This window comes from Heterodontus francisci, chromosome 4, assembly GCF_036365525.1.
Source record: "Heterodontus francisci isolate sHetFra1 chromosome 4, sHetFra1.hap1, whole genome shotgun sequence".
NCBI classification, from domain to species: Eukaryota; Metazoa; Chordata; class Chondrichthyes; order Heterodontiformes; family Heterodontidae; genus Heterodontus; species Heterodontus francisci.
Genome location: NC_090374.1, coordinates 69912904 through 69932253, shown reverse-complemented (window position 1 = coordinate 69932253; position 19350 = coordinate 69912904). Strand labels below are relative to the sequence as shown.

Sequence of the window (19350 nt, the reverse complement as noted above, 5' to 3'; positions counted from 1 at the left end):
GAAGGATATTATTGCAATAGAGGAAGTGCAACAAAGGTTCACCAGACTTGTTCCTGGGATGGCGGGACTGTCCTATGAAGAGAGATTGGGGAAACTAGGTCTGTATACTCTGGAGTTTCGAAGAATGAGAGGTGATTTCATTGAAACCTACAAAATGCTTAAAGGGATAGACCAGGGAGATGCAGGTAAAATGTTTCCCCCTGGTTGGGAGTCCAGAACTAGAACACAATTTCAAAATAAGGGGGTAGCCACTTAGGACCAAGATGAGGAGAAATTTCTTTACTCAGAGTTGTGAATCTTTGTAATTCTCTATCCCAGAGGACTGTGGAAGCTCAGTCTTTGAATATGGTTAAAGCAGATTTCTAAATACCGATGACAAATATGGGATAGTGTTGAGAAAAAGGCATTGAAGTGGATGATCAGCCATGATTGTATTGAATGGCAGAGCATGCTCAATGGGCGGAATGACCCACACCTCTTGTGTTCTAGTGTCCTATATTCCTAAAGACGTATCATAATCTGCTTTTAAGATTCGGACTTTATTAAAGGTGGACTTTTTACAATTGACTTGACTTTTAGGTAGACAATGCTGAAAAGGTTGGCCGCCAAAGGTCAGACAACCTGGTCTCTGTAGTTGAACATTGCCTCACTGTCTGTTGAGGACAAAAGGATACATTCCAGGCTAAGAGGTCTCAATTACACCCATCCTGAAACCATCAAGAGGCATTCTTGAATTGAATGTGTTCTTCTGAAACAAAGATGGTGTGAAATGGCCACATGATAAATGGATTATACTCATCCAGCCATTAATAGATGGCCATGGATTCCACATCCTGTTGCATTATGTGGGGACAATAGGGGAGAGGGCCATGCATCTCCGAGCAGAAGCTAATGTGAGAGATTTTTTACTTTAAAAGGTAGCTCTCTGTAGAGAGAGAGGAGAGATCACTGCAATATCACAGAAAAGCAGTACAGCAAGGGGCTGTGGAAAGACCCAGCCAAAACAAGGAATGAGCCCTGCTGCTAATTCTGCACTTCAACTTGGTGCAGCAGAGAACTGAAAGTGACCACCACCAGAAATCTACAACACCTCAATACGTTAAGACTATAAACAACCCAGTCTTTAAACAAAACTGTTCTTCTTGGAAGATACGAACATACGAATTAGGAGCAGGAGCAGGTGTAGGCCACTTGGCCCTTCGAGTCTGCTCCGCCTTTCAGTAAGTTCATGGCTGAACGATTTACTCCCACATTTCCACCTACTCCCGATAAACTCCCACCCCCTTGTTTATCAAGAGTCTATCTATCTCTGCCTCAAAAATATTCAGACTCTGCTTCCACTGCCTTTTGAGAAAGAGAATTCCAAAGACTCACGACCCTTTGAGAGAGAAAATTTCTCCTCATCTCTGTCTTAAATGGGCATCCCTTATTGTTAAACAGTGACTCCTGGTTCTAGATTCTCCCACAAGGGGAAACATCCTTTCCACATCCACCCTGTCAGGACTGCTCAGGATCTTATAAGTTTCAATCAGGTCACCTCTTGCTCTTCTAAATTCCAGCAGATACAAGCCTAGCCTGTCCAATCTTTCCTCGTAAGACAGCCCACCCATTCCAGGTATTAGTCTAGTAAACCTTCTCTGTACTGCCTCCAATGCATTTACATCCTTCCTTAAATATGGAGGCCCACTACTGTACACAGTACTCCATATGTGGTCTCACCAATGCCCTGTATAACTGAAGCATAACCTCTGACTTTTGTATTCAAGTACCCTCTCAATAAACTATAACATTCTATTAGCTTTCCTAATTATGTGCTGTACCTGCATACTAACCTTTTGCGATTCATGCACTAGGACACCCAGATCCCTCTGTATCTGAGTTCTTCAATCTCTCACCATTTAGATGATATGCCTTTTTATTCTTCTTGCCAAAGTGGACAATTTCACACTTTCCTACGTTATACTGCATTTGTCAGGTCTTTGCCCACTCATGTAACCTATCCATATCCCTTTGTAGCCGCCTTGTGTCCTCTTCACAAGTTACTTTCCTACCTACCTTTGTGTCCTCAGCAAATTTAGCAACCATACCTTCAGTCTCTTCATTCAAGTCATTTATATTAATTATAAAAAGTTGAGGCCCCAGCACAGGTCCCTGTGGCATATCACTCATTACATCTTGCCAACCAGAAAATGACCCGTTAATGTCTACTCTGTTTCCTGTTATCTAGCCAATCTTCTATCCATGCCAACATGTTACCCACTACACCATGAGCTTTTATTTTCTGCAAGAACCTTTGATGTGGCACCTTATCAAATGCCTTCTGGAAATCGAAGTACAGTACATCCACAGGTTCCCCTTTTATCCATAGCACACGTAACGCCCTCAAAGCACTCCAATGAACTGGTTAAACATGATTTCTCTTTCACAAAACCATGTTGACTCTGCCTGGTTATCTTGAATTTTTCTAAATGCCCTGCTATAACATCTTTAATAATAGCTTCTAACATTTTCCGTAAGTCAGATGTTAAGCTAACTGGCCTGTCATTTCCAGCTTTCTGTCTCCCTTTTTGAAAAAAGGAGTTACATTTGCTATTTTTCCAATCTAACGGAACCTTCCCCAAATCTAGGGAATTTTGGAAAATTAAAGTTAACGCATCAACTATCTCTCACTAGCCACTTCTTTTAAGAACCCTAAGATGAAGTCGATCAGGATCCGGGACTCAGGTTTATTGTAAGCCATGAACACCTATCATACCTTGAACCCTTACCCTTTGCTATCTATCTATCTTTTGAGAGTACATGTGAGAGTGAATGCGTGCACGAGTAGTGTTGCGAATATTTCGGGGAATGAATATTAATAGTCATTTAGTAGTACAGAACTTAAGAATTGCTGAAAATAGAGACATGTTGTCAAAGCTTTTCATCTTGCACTCATCAGGACAATACGCAAGTATAACCAATGTAAAGGAAAACAACAACTTATACTGCATGAGAAGAGAGTGCTGTTGGTTGGCGAGTGAACTCGGGTAAAGGCATTGCCATGGAGCATGCACCAGTTTACGGTGACTGAAAGGTAACTATCAAGCTTTGATTGAAATTTCAACCAGGCAGCTTGTCTCTGGCCAAGGCATTGCCCTGAGGAATGAACCAGCGAATGGCTGTCACTTATTTTTTTTCACTGAAAAAGGTGCAATGTGTTTACATGTTCTTTGTGTCTGCAAAAAACAGGGCCCTGTGTATTAATATGTGTAGCTTTCAGTATATGCACAAGTGCCACACTGCGAGCCCCACTGACAATCTTAAATTGGTTGTCAGCGTGATTCTTAGCATACTGTAGATTATTTAGCAGATGTTGTCCAATCGCAGAATCACATCTAATGTTGGACACTTGTCATGATCCTGTTTTTTTTTTTTCTCTCCTCGGGAAATATACAGTGTGCCTCTAAGGCTGCCAGCGATCAGTACATCCTTAAGGCAGCCAGCTTCAGAAGTTACCAGAAGGTACATCTTGGTTGCCTGGATACAACCATAGAGAGGGACAAAAGGACATAGAATATTGCCATTTAACTTTGAAACTGGCTTTGTAGACACAGACTGGCACGTGAAGGAAATAGGAGAGCTCTCCCTCAGTCTATTTCAAACCCTATTTATTATCCCCTCAGAATTCTGAAAGTCAAGCCAAATTAATTGTTTTAAAAAATAATAGCTGTTTGTTTGTTCTGCTGTGTTCATCACTGGAAAAAAAGAGTAACACTTCTACTGCTGAACCAGACTACAGAATTTCCCTTTTTTTTTTAATAAAGAGATACAGCACTGAAACAGGCCCTTCGGCCCACCGAGTCTGTGCCAACCAAGAAGCACCCATTTATACTAATCCTACAGTAATCCCATATTCCCTACCACCTACCCACACTAGGGGCAATTTACAATGGCCAATTTACCTATCACCTGCAAGTCTTTGGCGGTGGGAAGAAACCGGAGCACCCGGCGAAAACCCACGCGGTCACCGGGAGAACTTGCAAACTCTGCACAGGCAGTACCCAGAATTGAACCCAGGTCCCTGGAGCTGTGAGGCTGCGGTGCTAGCCACTGCACCACTGCCGCCATTGGACAACTGCAAAGTTGGACTGTTCCACATTTGGAGATTCCACTTCATCAGGAATGTAAATCTGCAAAGACTTTATTGTTATTTCTATTTCTTTTTGGGGCAGCTAATTAAACACTAAATGTCCGACAGTTTGGGTATATGTATGTGAATGTAGGAGTTAGATTCTTTCAATAAGTTATAAGGGGCTGAATTTTACGCCGCCCCAGTGTTTGGGATGGTGGCATGGGAGCAGCGTAAAATTGAGCGGGAGGATCAGTGAGACCTTCCCATCCTGCTCCCGCCTCCTGCCAACTTTTACGGGGGTTGGGCAGGGGAGGAAAATAGCCCGCCTGCCTGAGGCCAATCAAGGCCCTTAAGTGACCACGGCCACTTGAGGGCCCTCCCTCGCCTCCGCGGCTACTTTACCCGTGGCAAGCGGGTGCGCTGGGGACGTGAAAGGCGACCCAGCGATAGCTGCCGTCAGTCAGGTACAGGGTGCCCAATTTGAGGGCTGTACCCCTCCCTCCAAATGACAACCCTAGCCTACCAGTGCACGACTGATTCCCCCCCCCGGTGAGGTATGCCCAACTTGCCTTCACTCCTGGCTCCATGTCTTCAGCTGGGCTGCAGTCCCAGCAGTGGCCAACGCTCCCGGTGCCGCTGTTGGGACTAAGAGTTGCCGGCCCGCTGATTTGCTGGCAGTTCACTGAGGTGGGACTTCCTCCCTCAAGTGGGTGGAAGTCCCGCCTCGGGACAATCAAAGCCCAGGGACCCATAAAATGCAGGACCGATCCCTGGGCTAGGCGGAAGCAGGTTTGCCACTGACTTTTACGTCAGCGAATTCCCATCCACCTAAGTTAAAATCCAACCCATGGTCTTTAGCTATTGGTTTATCTTAATGTTTAAGATTTTTAGTTTTTTTTTCTAATAAACAGTTAATTTGTTATCTAAAGATATCTGGTTTGGTTCAGCTCATTTGGGGGTTACTAGATTGTTCAAAACGGCTGGTGCTTCCTTTGATTTGGGAAAGCAACCTGTGGAGCGTCGGTACTGCATTGACGGTGTGTTGCTCCCACTGCAGTCAGAATCATATCTTTTAATTGGGGGCATTCTCTTGAACGGTCATGCCATAACGGTGTTTTGAGTTTTGCAAGCATGGGCTGGTTGAGTATGGCCTGTACCTTGCCCGATATGATCTGCCATTCTTTGAGACATATGGCCTATATAGCTAGCATCACACTGAAACATGCCCAGTCTACTTCAAATTAGGAAGGGTAACGTATCCCAAAAATTTGAGCAAGAGGTAAAGCTAGCTGTTTTACGCTGTATCTATGCAGTAGCAATACATGTGCTGTTTACCACTAACAGGATGTTGCCGTCAGGCCAAAAAGATGTTCTGCCTATCTCACAAATGAGTAATGTGATGTATGAATTTCAATGCCAGTGTGATGCTAAGGTGTATAAACCGTACGTCCCAAAGACTGGCGAATCGAAACAGCATGTCCCTTCTGCTATTCACAATGGGCAAGGTACAGACCATCCCCAACCAGCCTGTGCTTGCAAACTCAAAAGATTAGATGTGATTCTGCGATTGGAAAGCATCTGCAAAATAATCCAGTGTGCTAAGAATTACGCTGGCAACCAATTTAAGCTAGTCCGTATGGCAAATTTGCACGTACTGGAAGCTACATAAATTAATACACAGGGCCCTGTTCTTTGCAGACAGAATATGTACACATATTGTGCCTATTTCAGCGAAACTAATTAAGTGACAGCCATTCGCTGGTTCGTTCCTCAGGGCAATGCCTTGACCAATCTGAGTCAAGCTTCCTGGTTTAAATTTCAAACAAAGCTTGGCAGTTAACTGTCAGTCACCGTAAACTGGTGCGTTCTCCGTACTAATCCGAGTTCACTTGCCAACCAATCAGCACTCTCTTCTCATCCAATATAAGTTGTTGTTTTCCCTTAAACCGGTTACTCTTGCGTGTTGTCCTGCTAAGTGCAAGACGAAAAACTTCGACAATAGGTCTCTATTTTCAGCAATTCTCAAGGAATGAATATTGTTCAATATATAGTTAATCTGTTTTAAACCTACAAGAAAACCTGTCACTGCCTGTTTATTTGGCAAGTAAAACACTCGGGTTAACTAATAATTTTAAACAAAGCATGATTGCGGTCAGTTGGGAGGTGAACAGTGGGAAACATCCACACCCCTTACCACATGGCCGTAACAATGTGATTGAGAAAAAATACTTTATCTTGTAACAGGACACACATTAATCATTTTAATTTGAACTTGTGACTCATTTAGGAAGAATTTTCAACAGGCCGCTGAATCCATGAGCTTTAGGACCCTGAAATGTGGGTTGCGGTCTCACCCACCTGTTCTTGCTCATAGTGTGCCCATTACTGTTTAGATTCTGGTTAATTGTTAGGCGTTCAGCATTCCTGCCTTTTAATATATGTAAATGAAGGCCTTGTGCCTGTTGCTTTTTTCACCAGCATGGATTTTTCTGTCAATCACATTGCCTGATCAACAGGTAATCATCAAACAAACTCAGCATGACGAGCAGTCAATTTAAAAAAAAAAAGTGTTGTTGATAATGGACACGGCCAAATCCAGAAAGTAAGGATCACCCTGGTACAAGCTACTTATGCTCTTTTACCTATTCTGGTGCTTCTACACAGTGATACCACACTGGGTACAACATAGGAGGTGAAAGGATGCTGCACATGCAATGAAGGCATTTAAGATGGCCTTGGTTGTTTACCTTCAGAAGCTCGGGCCTGAGAGGGCCTGGCAGCAGACTGCAGGATCTTAGCTCCTGTTGGAGTATTTTGGCCCAGCTGGTTTCCTGGCACCAGAATGGACCTTGGTTAAGGAGTTGGCATGGTGAGAAAGCATGCAGTCCTCCAGAGAAAGGACAGCATATGCCTCTCTCATGGCGTCACTGCAGCTTGCAAAAGCCTCAGCTGATGCGCTAAGCTGCAGGAGAGTAGACTGTAGGAGGGCCATGATGATACTAAAGCCCCTATCCATATTTTCACATAAACTCTGAAAACTTGTGGAGATGGTGGACCCCAGTGTCTGAATGGAAACTGTTTGAGCTTTTCCATCAGAGCTGTCGGTGCTGGTTTCAGTACTGAGAGTCCCACCACAATGTTCGTGACACAGACCATGGCTGTCTGCATTGCTTCAATATCATGCGCTATGACCCCCACAAAGATTGTTTCTGGACTACTTTGCACTGCCTGACATAAGAGTGGAAATTTCCTGGCTGGCCATCCATTGCACCGAATAATTACTGGTGTGCACTGTTTATGTTTATGTTTAGAGATACAGCACTGAAACAGGCCCTTCGGCCCACCGAGTCTGTGCCGACCATCAACCACCCATTTATACTAATCCTACACATCCCATATTCCTACCACATCCCCACCTGTCCCTATATTTCCCTACTACCTACCTATACTAGGGGCAATTTATAATGGCCAATTTACCTATCGACCTGCAAGTCTTTTGGCTTGTGGGAGGAAACCCACGCAGACACAGGGAGGACTTGGAAACTCCACACAGGCAATACCCAGAATTGAACCCGGGTCGCTGGAGCTGTGAGGCTGCAGTGCTAACCACTGTGATGCCCCTGACACTGATCAGTCTTCAAAAGCTTGAGTCCTGCAACTTCTCACCTGTGTCTTCTATAGCAAAGCTAGACCACTCCAGCAGCAGACATTTATCATGAGCAACATTTTACAATTGGGTCACCAAAGACACCTCCTCTCCAAGAGGTGCAGGAATCCCTTTCAATGTTGAGACCCATTAGATTTCCCATGACTTCCTTTCCCTGCCCTGAGCTACCAGTTATCAGTGTGTGGACTGCTTGCAGCCCACCCTTGCCATGCCCAACAAGTTGTGTACCTCAAGATGGTACCTGCCTCACAACAGTGGCTTTGAGTGGGCATAGTGGACACATTAGCCACTTTGTGGCTGCTTTGTGTGCAGAACCTATCTCCTTAAACTCCCCAGCATTTAGTCAAATTACGACAAAGCCTAATAATGCTGCAAATGTATTTGAGAAGCACCCTTCAGTCACTTTGTGGCCATTTGCAATCTGTCTTTAGTGAGACCTACAATAAATATTTTCCCCTTTTCCTCTTGGGTAGTCCACTCCTTCAAGTAAGGTAACCATTCATTGTACCTCCTTTTGCTTGTCCTTCAAGCGCTAATAATCCTTGGAGAAAGCTTGTGCTTCAGCCATTTTTCTCCACATGAAGATACAGTTTTAAGGTCAGCAGCAGTCCTTTAATATCTACTTACATTTGATAACATGGCCTCCCACCTCTGGGAGCAGCACAAAATCTTTAAATGTGATGACCTTGCATTTCCGGCATGGTCACTTAATGTTGTGTGCAGACCACTTAATGGCTGAGGGGCAGAGGTTCCAGCAGCTCTGCACCAGAATCACGCTATTGGTCCCTGTGCAGCTCATAATATGACTTTTTTGATGTTTCTAAATAACTAACCTATTGACTTTCTTTTTCCAGATGGTTCTGAACAAATTACCGTTCTACCTCCAGGCAGACATGAGTATCCATTCAGCCTTGTGCTTCCACAGACGTGAGTTAGTAACAGAGCAATGGAACATCATAATGCATTTTCGATTGATCCATCTGGCCTGTCTATCCAATAAGAATTATGGAATGGCTACAGAACTGAAGGAGGTTATTTGGCCTGTTGTGCCCATGCTGGCACCAGCAACTCTGCTAGTTCCCGCCACCATCTCCCCAACGCCCCCGTTCACCCTTTCATCGTAACTCTGCAAATTTTTTTTTCTTCAAGTGCTTGTCCAATTCTGTTTTGAAAGCCAGAATTGAATCTGCCTCAACCACACTTTAAAGCAGTACATTCCACATCCTAACCACTCAATGATGAAAATAAGTTTTCCTCGTGTCACTGTTGGTTCTTTTGCCATTCACCTCAGTGTCTGTGTCTCTGGTTCTCAACCCTTCCGCCAATTGGAAAAGCTTCTCTGTATCTACTCTGGCTAGACCTTTCATGATTTTGAACACCTCTATCAAGTTGCCTCTCAACCTTCTGTTCTTGAGGGAAAAGAACCCTAGCTTCTCCATTCTATTTGCGTAGCTCAAGTTCCTCATTCCTGGACCCATTCTTGTAAATCTATTTTGCACCCTCTCTAAAGCCTTCACATCCTTTCTTGAATGGGGTGCCCAGAATTGGACACAATATTTCAGTTGAGGCCGATCAGTGCTTTTATAAATGTTTGTCGTAACCTCCTTTCTTTTGAACACTATATAAAGCCCAGGATACCATCTGCCTTTTTAATCACTCTCAACCTGCTCTGCCACCTTCAATGATTTGTACATATACACCCCTAGGTCTGTTGGTTCCTGCACTCTATCTACTTTTTGGAAGATATGTCTATATCTAGGGGATTTTCCTCCTAAGTTTGCTTGTCAGTGGCCAACAGGTGCAGTGCACCTGACATAATGGGGCTCTGGCACCCTTAATTGCATCTTGAAATTGTGTTCCTTGGGTGCGACAGTGATTTGTGAGAAACTGCTGTCAATATTATTCAATCACTGGGTGATAATTGGGGTTTGAACGCACATCCATCTGACTGGGAGGTGAGTATGCTAAGATTGAGCCAGAAGTCATAGATATAATTTTGTCTTGATTTTGATAAACAGCTGTATTGCCCAGTCATATCTCCCCTTTGACCTTCCCAACAATAAAGGCATGCAAATGTGCCGACGTTGCTCTTTCACCATACGCTATCTTGGTTTCTGTGGAATCTTTAAAATCCATCTGACGTGTAGATGGGGCCTTGGTTTTAATATCTCATTTGAAGCAGTCCACTGGACTGTCAGTCTAGATTCTGAGCTGACTACCTGCAATGGGAATTGAACCCGCAAACATCTGATTCAGAAAAGTTGGCCCAACCAATAGATTACTCAACAGATAGTAAAGCAAGCTCAAAAATGCTATAATGATTCAACTTTCTTCCTGCTGAATTTCAACTGAACAACTTATTCTAGGAGGTAGTCTTAGAATATTGCTGCTCTTGTTCTTTTGATGGCAGTGGTCGCAAGGAAGTGAGGTGCTTTTAAAGTAACTTTAGTATGTTGCTGCATTGCATCCTGTAGACAGTACATCCTGGAACCACAGAGCAGCAGTGGTGGATATTGTATAGGTAAGATGATGGCAGTGGTTATGTTTCTGGAAGTGTTTGGGTAGTCATCAGAGTAGCGAGCCTCCTTCCTCCAATATACCCTGTATGATGTGCAACACAGCAGACTGTTTAGCTCCGCCTATAATGTGGGTAATATTATTAACAAGGTGGAAAAATGGTGGGTTTTTTTTCTTTTGTTTCTGGGATGTGGGTGTTGCTGACTCGGCCTGCATTATTTTCCATCTCTAATTGCCCTTGAGAAGGTGGTGCGCTGCCTTCTTGAAATGCTGGAAATGCTAGGAATGGACTTCCAGGATTTTGTCCCAGTGACAGTGAAGGAATGCTGATATAGTTCCAAGTCAGGATGGTGTGTGGCTTGGAGGGGAACTTGCAGGTGGTGGTGTTCCCATGCATCTGTTGCCCTTGTCCTTCTAGGTGGTAGAGGTTGCGGGCTTGGAAGGTGCTGTTGAAAGAGCCTTGTTGAGTTGCAGCAGTGTGTCTTGCAGATGATACACACTGCTGCCACTGTGTTTCGGTGGTGGAGGGGGTGAATATTCAAGGTGGTTGACTGGGTACTAATCGAGCGGGCTGCTTTGTCCTGGATGGTGTCGAGCTTCTTGAGTGTTAATAGAGCTGCACCCATTCAGGCAAGTGGAGAGTATTCCATCACACTCCTGACTTGTGCCTTGTAGATGGTGAACATGCATTGGGGGAGTCAGGAGGTGAGTTACTCGCCACAGAATTCCCAGCTTCTGACCTGCTCTTGCAGCCACAGCATTTATGTGGCTGTTCCAGTTCAGTTTCTGAACAATGGTGACCCCCAGGCTGTTGATAGTGGGGGATTCTGTGATGGTAATGCTGTTGATTGTCAAGGGAGATGGTTAGATTCCCTAAAATAAAAGCAAAATACTGCGGATGCTGGAAATCTGAAACAAAAACAAGAAATGCTGGAATCACTCAGCAGGTCTGGCAGCATCTGTGGAAAGAGAAGCAGAGTTAACGTTTCGGGTCAGTGACCCTTCTTCGGAACTGACCAATATTAGAAAAGTCACAGATTATAAACAAGTGAGGTGGGGGTGGGGCAAGAGATAACAAAGGAGAAGGTGCAGATTGGACGAGGATGCAAGAAAGGGGTGATCACTTTGATGGGATTATACTATAGGCCCCCCAATAGTCAGAGGCAATTGGCGGAGCATATATGTAGGGAAATCACAGGTGTAGGAATTATAGGGTTTTAATAGTAGGTGATTTTAACTTCCCTAATATTGACTGGGACTGCCTTAGTGCTAATGGATCAGATGGGGAAGAATTTGTCAAGTGTGTCCAGGATAGTTTTCTGAAGCAGTATGTGGATGGCCCTACTAGAGAAGGGGTGACACTCGACCGCCTCTTAGGAAATGAGGCTGGGCAGGAGGTTGATCTTTCAGTGATGCGGTGGGCCGAAGGGTCTGTTTCTATGCTGTATGACTGAGTAAAGACTCTATTGGAATGCAAAATATAGATTGGCAACAGTACGCTCACTTGCATTGGCCACTTGTGTGAGGTCATTAAGCCTTGTCTTGCACTGTGTGGCTGTTCTTGAGGTGGTAGTTGTACTGCTGTTTTAGCAAACTCTGACCTCAATGACCTTCCATGGGGGTTCTGGCTGCCAATACGCAGAACTAAATCTCTTCTTGCTCTGACCAGCTAGCAACACCTCTATGAACACCCTGCCCCTCTCCTCACTGCTTACAGACACCAAAAATCCACCAGTAAGCCAAACTCTTATTCAGGTTTTAGTTGAATCAAGCCTTAGATGCACTTTCTTCAGTTCTGCCAAACCATTGGTTGCTTTCCTCATTTCAGTATTTTCAACTCCAGATCACCCACTCCTCCTGTTCTATCAAACTTCACAGCTGTTCCCCAGTGCTAGCAGAGCACAACACTACCCACAAGAGAAGCTAGACCACATTCTCTCTCTTTTCCCCCCCCCCCCCCCCCACCCCACCAGTACAGCTGGACTTTCCACAGGGTTTCTCCCAATCATCTGATGTAACATCGGCAGAAATTGACAAAAATTATCACTTACCCCTCTGTCGGAGGTTTCTGCTGATCATCCACCAAAGGTACGGTGAAAAGTCAAGAGAACCTCCATTGAAATTCTAGCCCCGGTTATCAATCTCCAATTGGTGCATCTTCATAGCATCTTGCTGTGTATTCTGAACCTTTAAAATGGAACTTGATAGCTATCATATAAACCAGCAAATTCATGAATCGACTGAGACTCAAAATTGGCCCCATTATCTGTGTGTTTGTATTCCATATAAGCTGCCTTGGTCCCATGTATGTTTAAATGGTTGAATCCCTTTACACATCACCCATTGTAAGTAGCCGTTTAAAGCAATTTCCCAGCCCTTTATTGACAAGTTCCTGGTGTCAAGTCTGATATCAGTGGGGATCTCTCAGTGTTCTGTAGATGAATAAGTCAGAGGACAAGTAGCAGAATGGATAGCTAGCCAGCTTCAAGACAAAGCAGAGAGTAGGGGTAAAGTGAGGCTATTCAGAGTGGCAGAAGGTGTGAAGTGACGTTCCATAAGGATCAGTGCTCAGGCCAGTGTTCTTCGCAATTTATATTTGGAGTATAGCTTTGGAATCAAAATCACAACTTCTAAATTTGCAAATTACACCAAATATGGGCCGGGGGTGGGGAGGAGAATAGTAAATACTGAGGAGAACTGCAACAAGTTACAAAATATTATAAATTTGCAAAATGGGCATATAATTGGCAAATGTGAGGTATTACATTTTGATAAGAAAAATAAGGAGGTTGCATATTACTTGAAACATAAGAATCTAAATGGGATAGAAGAACCGAGCTCTTGGAGTACAAATACACAAATTACTAAAAGTAGCAACATGGGTTAATAAGACCAAAAAAGAAAACCAAACACTCGGGTTTATTTCTAGTGATAGAATTGCAAAGTGGAGAAGCTGTGCTAAACTTGTACCGAACTTTGGTTTGACATGAAATACTGTGTATAATTCTGTTCACCATATTATAAAGGCACTGGAGAGAGTACATAAAAGATTTATAAGAATGGTAAAGAAATGCAACTTTATACCAAACAGGAAAGGATGAACAGACTTGAAAAGAAAAAGCTGGGGTTAACCTAATGAGGATCTTTAAAACTATAAAAGGTTTTGATAAAGTACACTCAGTGTTTCCACTTGTGGGAAAGAGCAAAACTAGAGGCTATCAATACAAGATAGTCACCAAGAAATCAAATGGGGAATTCAAAAGAAGCGTCTTTGCCAAGAAATGGTGAAAATCAAATTTGTTAGCACAGGAAGTGGTTGAGGTGAATGGCATTTCAGGGGAGGCTGGATAAAGCATGTAAACGAGAAGGAAATAGATGGTTATACTGATAGAGCTGTACAAGGAACAATGGGAGGATCACTCAAGTGGAACATAAACACTGGCATGTACTGGCTGGGCTGAATGGCTTGCTTCTCCACTGTATTTCTATGTAATTAAGTGGGGACAGTGTACCAGTGTCTGATCAGAGGTTCAATGGAAAAGTTTACCCCATGGTATAATTTTAAGACTGATTCCTATGAAGGAAAGCTTTAGTATTGCATACCATTCTTTGAGGTGCTTTTGGAGTTGAACAATTTAAACTTGTATGCTGTCATATGTCACTGATGCCTCATGTTGCCTTTTTTTCCTGACAGACCACTTCCTGCCTCCTTCAAAGGTGTTCATGGCAATGTGAGCTATTGGATGACAGCCAAACTGCACAGGCCATGGAAACTGAGAAGTAAAGTGAAAGAAATGTTCACGGTATATGAACAGATTGACATTAACACTCCGTTGCTATTGGTAAGTTCTGTGGAATTATGGTTACACCTGATAAACCAGGGAGTCGATTTTCAAAAAAAAATTTTAAACACAGGCAAATGAACAAATGCACAACTTCCAGCAATTCATATTGGTAATGCTCATTGTAAATAATCATTTAAAATATGTGTTGCAGGCAGGTATTGTATTGATGGAAGTTAGCATTTAGAAGGCGTCTCAGATACTTTTCACTGTGAAAATTCAGCCTGTCATTGAAGACTATGGATGGGGTGAATTTCCACAGGAGTTCACCTGTTCATCTGCTGTTACTTTGGAAGATTTGCAGAAACCCATTCGAACAGCTTAAATGCCAATTACACTTTTTTTTTAATGCATTTCCATGGCTCCTCCGGTGAAGTTACGGTAAATAAGGGGGAACACCCCAGCATAAATTCACTAGTGTGGCATAGATGTTTCCCATTTGGGCTTGGATGCTAAGTAATCACCTGAGTGGAGTGTAGAGAGGAAAATTCAAGAAGACATAAGCCTGTGCTATTTAGCTTATCAGGCAAACTGAAATATTTATTTCAAATAATTATAGTTTTTACATTTGATATTTCTAGTGTTTCTCCTGTCATGTTGCTGACTGGAAGTCAAAGGAACTGAGCCATACCTTAAATATGTATGAAATAAAAACAATGATTGTTTAATTATAATGCATTTGGGCTGTTAATCCAGCACACATGTAAATTTAGCAATTAAATACAAGGACTGGAGGTTTAATTCAAAAGGATTGCATTAACATTAATGAAATGAAAGAAACAAATACAACATAGTCCCATTGAAATATATTAATGAAGTTTAAGCAGTGAGAATTGTGAAATTAATTATGCAGCAGGTGGGAGTGGACCAGGAATATTAAAATCTATATTCTCCATCAGGTGCAACTGACGCTAGGCGTTATTTTAAAAATCGGTTGAGATTGTTGTCAGGAGCGGAATCTGAGGAGTGAAGCTAAGCCAGGCAACAGGGCCGATCGGGCAGTTTCAAAGACCGATAACAAAGACCTTTCCAACACATGAGTTTTTGATTACCTGGACAAGCTAACTAATTTGTTCAGCCCACCCAGCCAGACTTCCTCTATGGTTCCCCTCTGCCCTCGCCTTGAACCCACATCCTCCTCTAGTTTCCTAGCTCCCCTCGTCCTCTCTGACCTCATCTTGTCCATGAGACCTCCCTTTCCTCTCCAAAGTCCCTGAATGTGCTGCTGCTTGTACTCTTCTGTACCCATCTTGCCCAGAACTCCATGTTAGAATCCCTCCAATCCGGTTTCCACCCCTCCCACAGTACCGAAACAGCTCTTACCAAAGTCACAAATGACATCCTATGTGACTGTGACAAATTTACTATCCCTCCTTGTTCATCTTGATGTGTCTGCAGCCTTTGTCATGCTTGACCACACCATCTTCCTTCAATGCCTCTCCACTGTTGACCAGCTGGGTGGACTGTAGTCTCCTGGCTCCATTCTTATCTATCTAATCATAGCCAGCATACACCTGCAGTGTTTTCTCTTCTCACTCCCATATCATTTCCTCTGGTTTGCCGCAATGATCTATCCTTGGTCCCCTCCTATTTTCTCATCTACATGCTACCCCTTGGCAACATCATCCGTTTCTATATGTATGCTAATGACACCCAGATCTACCATATCACCACCTCCATTGTCTCTAAATTGTCACACTCGTCTGATATCCAGGACTGGGATATTGGGAATATCAAAGCCATTGTATTTGGTCCCGCCACAAATTCTGTTCTCCAGCCAACGACCCCATCCTTCTCCCTGGCAACTGAGTCTGAACCAGACTGTTGGCAAACCTGGTGATATATTTGACTCCGATCAGTTTCCAACCACATATCCACACCATTACAATGACCATCGAGTTCTGTCTGTAACATCACCCAACTCCACTCCTGCCTCAGCTCATCTGCTCTTAAAACCCTCATCCATGCTTTTGTTACTTCTGGATTTGACTATTCCAACACAATCCTGGCCAGCCTTCCATCTTCCATCCTCCATATACTTGAAGTCATCCAAAACTCTGCTGCCCTTGCCCTAACTCATACCAAGTTCTGTTCACTCATCTCGCCTGTGCTCGCTGACCTACATTAAACTCCCGAACACCTTGATTTTAATCTCATCCTTGTTTTCAAATCCCTCCATGACCTTGCCCCTCCCTATCTCTGTAATCTCCTCCAGCCCCACAACTCTGAGATATATGTACTCCTCTAATTCTGGCTTCTTAAGCAACTCTGATTTTTAGGTGACGGTGGCATAGTGGTAATGTCACTGTACTAGTAATCCAGAGGCCCTGAGGGCGCATGTTAAAATCCCACCATGGCAGCTCGTGGAATTTAAATTCAATTAATCAAAAAAAAAATCTGGTTCACTAATGTCCTTTTTAGGGAAGGAAATCTGCCAGTTTGGCCTACCTGTGACTCCACACCCACAGCAATGTGATTTTCTCTAACTGCCCTCTGAAATGGCCTAGCAAGCCACTCAGTTGTCCAGGGCATTTAGCGATGGGCAATAAATGCTGTACTTGCCAGTGACACCCAAGTCCCATGAAAGAGTAAAAAAAAAATTGCTCCACCATTGCCGGCTGTGCCTTCAGCTCCCAAGGCCCTAAAACGGCTGGAACTCCCTCCCTAAACCTTTCCATCTCTCTTTCCTTCTAATGAACTACTTCTTTGACCAAGCTATTGGTCATCTCCTCTAATATCTCCTTTTGTGGCTCAGTGTCCAATTTTGTTTTGATAAAACTCTTGTGAAGCATCTTGGGACCTTTTACTGTATTAAAGGTTCACATAACTACAAGTTGCTATTTAGTCTCTCGAGGAAAACAACTTCCATATTGGATATGAGCCATCTTTTTTGTGGGTTTTTTTCAAAAACACATGTTTATATAAAATTTAGTATTTTTTTTTTTAAATACTGACTGAAAAATGGCCAGAATATCCTCAAACATGTCGATCACCTTCATGTTCCTAATATCACCCTCTGTCCTTCCTGAACATCTGCTTTTTCCCTTATTGACATCCCAAACATCTGTCTAAGCTGCATTTCATGACCCTCAGCCCACTAGCATTCCCTCCGTTTATCCAGTATTCTCCTTAGCAACTTCCTTTTCTCTCCAAACATAACCACTTTCTGAATAGCTCCCTCCGCCCACTGTTGGACTTGACCTTTGTATCCCTGATGAATATGTTTCTATGATTCCATCATTCCCATGGCTTCCTAATATCCATTTAACCTCTTGCTGATAACTTTTCCCTTTCCCTCACTCCCTTCAGTATCTAACATGTCTTCCCTCTTCCCTCCTACTGGACATCCCTGATCTGTAATCCCAAAGCAGTGCAAGACATTTTTTTGGAATGGATTAATGCTGGACACCAGGCCTGCAAGCTCAGTAAACCATGTGAAATGGAATGTGGGGCAGCTGAGAACTGTCTGAGGAGCCACTGGACAGTATTGTGAAGGATGTGGGCTGAGTGCTAGTCGTAAGGCACCCATCACGCACACTCCTGGCACTGAGCTAGCTCCAAGCCACACAAACGTGTTGAGGCCAGCAATAAGTTCTCTTCTCTTCTGCAGGTTTTTCAGGCTATTTCTGTTCCTCCTGCTGTTTCTCTTGTTGTACCTGGGGACCTTCATGCTCCAAGGCCACCAAGATGATGTCTCCTTGTAAGACAACGATGCACAGCATGCAGCAGATTGTATGAACTTATCATTTATCTTTGACCCGGAAGGACCTCAGGAAGAGCAGCTGTGAACCGTTCACTTTAAAGGGTGCTTCAGGGATAGCAGCCCATCCCAACTGTATGAGAATGACCCCATCCCCACAACCTGGCACAGGGGCTATGTCTTCCACCTCAAGTCAGTTGCAAACCAGAGCAATCAGAATTTCTGCTTCAAAGTGGTCCTATGATTTGAAATATGACTGATTTCCCTAAACATTGCAGGAACCTCTTGCTTAAATACTTAATCAGATTTTAAATAAATTTCGTAATTGCCCATGTCCCTCTCCCCTCCCCCACCAAGATATGATTGTGCTTGTGTTTATTACATTTTTATTGAATGATATTCATAAACTTCAAGATAATATTCTTGATAGCCAGGGGATTTTTTTTTTTCTAAAATGGCTTTTCATTTCTAGCTTTTACAGAATTTTAATGAGAATAAATGAAAGCCTTTCACATCTGTGATTTTTGAGTGTTAGCACTTTTAATTTGTTCATTAAGATGGTGGATAGAGGAATATAATTGGTGATTTGTGCACCAGAAATGGGACCAGCATTGCCCACTCTTCTGCAGAATTAATAGCCTTGATACTAATGCCCCCATGATGGGCAGGGGAGGGGTAGGTAAAACTGAAAAATAGGAATGCAACCCCAACCCACCATGGTCGTTGACATTTTTTTTATGGTGATGAGTTTGATGGTGTCCAAATGTCCCATTGTGGCAAGACCGGACACTTCATTAACACATTTAAATTGGGCGTCCAAAGTGCAATTTGGAGCCCTATTTAAATTCTACAGATGGTTTCCCAGAGCTCAGGATACCTGGCAGTGAAAGAGAGTTGGGAACTGCTGCCCCCCCTCCCCCACCCCGAGCTAAGTGCCTTTTCCAGCACTCCTTGTGGGCCAAGAAGAGCCAGAGTGCTCTCCTCCAGCCCCTCCAGGAAGCCTTCAGCTTCTGCTCTGCTCCTTGCCTCTTATAGCCTCTCTCTCATGCCACCACGATCGATGACTCTCTCTTTTCCTCTTCCCCACCCCACCCCCACCAAGCCCAAATGCCAACCTGTCTATGCTGCAATCACAGTCAACTTAGCCCCACCGCCAAACCTCGAGAACTGAACTCTCCCTGCCAAGACCACCATTTACTCCACAACCACCGCTGCCCTGGCTCTCGCCAGCCACAATTGCCAGGGTCCGGCCCTAATGTTCTCCGGTAGCAGCCTCCTACCACTGGTTTTCCAGTCCAGCAGGCTGCCAGGCAGGATACAGAAGAAAACAATGATAATGAGGTCCTGCTGCTAAGTTTGTCGGTGCCTCTTCCCAACTTTGCTGGGTTCTTCACCTACTTTCAGTCACCCCTCCAATCTGCCTGCCTGCCCATAAATATCGAGGTCAATGTGCCTGTAATATCTTGACTTTTGAAAATCTCTAGCTATATAATTTTTAAGTATTTTGCTATTA

General features: G+C 43.6%; 1 protein-coding gene across 3 annotated transcripts in view; it reads left to right on the top strand.

The window, feature by feature from the left end:
• LOC137369079 (arrestin domain-containing protein 3-like) overlaps positions 1-19350 on the top strand; it is an 87265-nt gene that overhangs the window by 27218 nt on the left and 40697 nt on the right. For all 3 annotated transcript variants that reach the window (XR_010974865.1, XM_068029673.1, XM_068029674.1), the window contains exons 2-3: positions 8633-8705; positions 13990-14137. Coding sequence is in view for 2 of the 3 variants with exons in the window: in XM_068029673.1 (XP_067885774.1) it covers positions 8633-8705; positions 13990-14137 (221 nt within the window). In the remaining variant the exon portion in view is untranslated. The remainder of the gene's footprint in view (positions 1-8632; positions 8706-13989; positions 14138-19350) is intronic.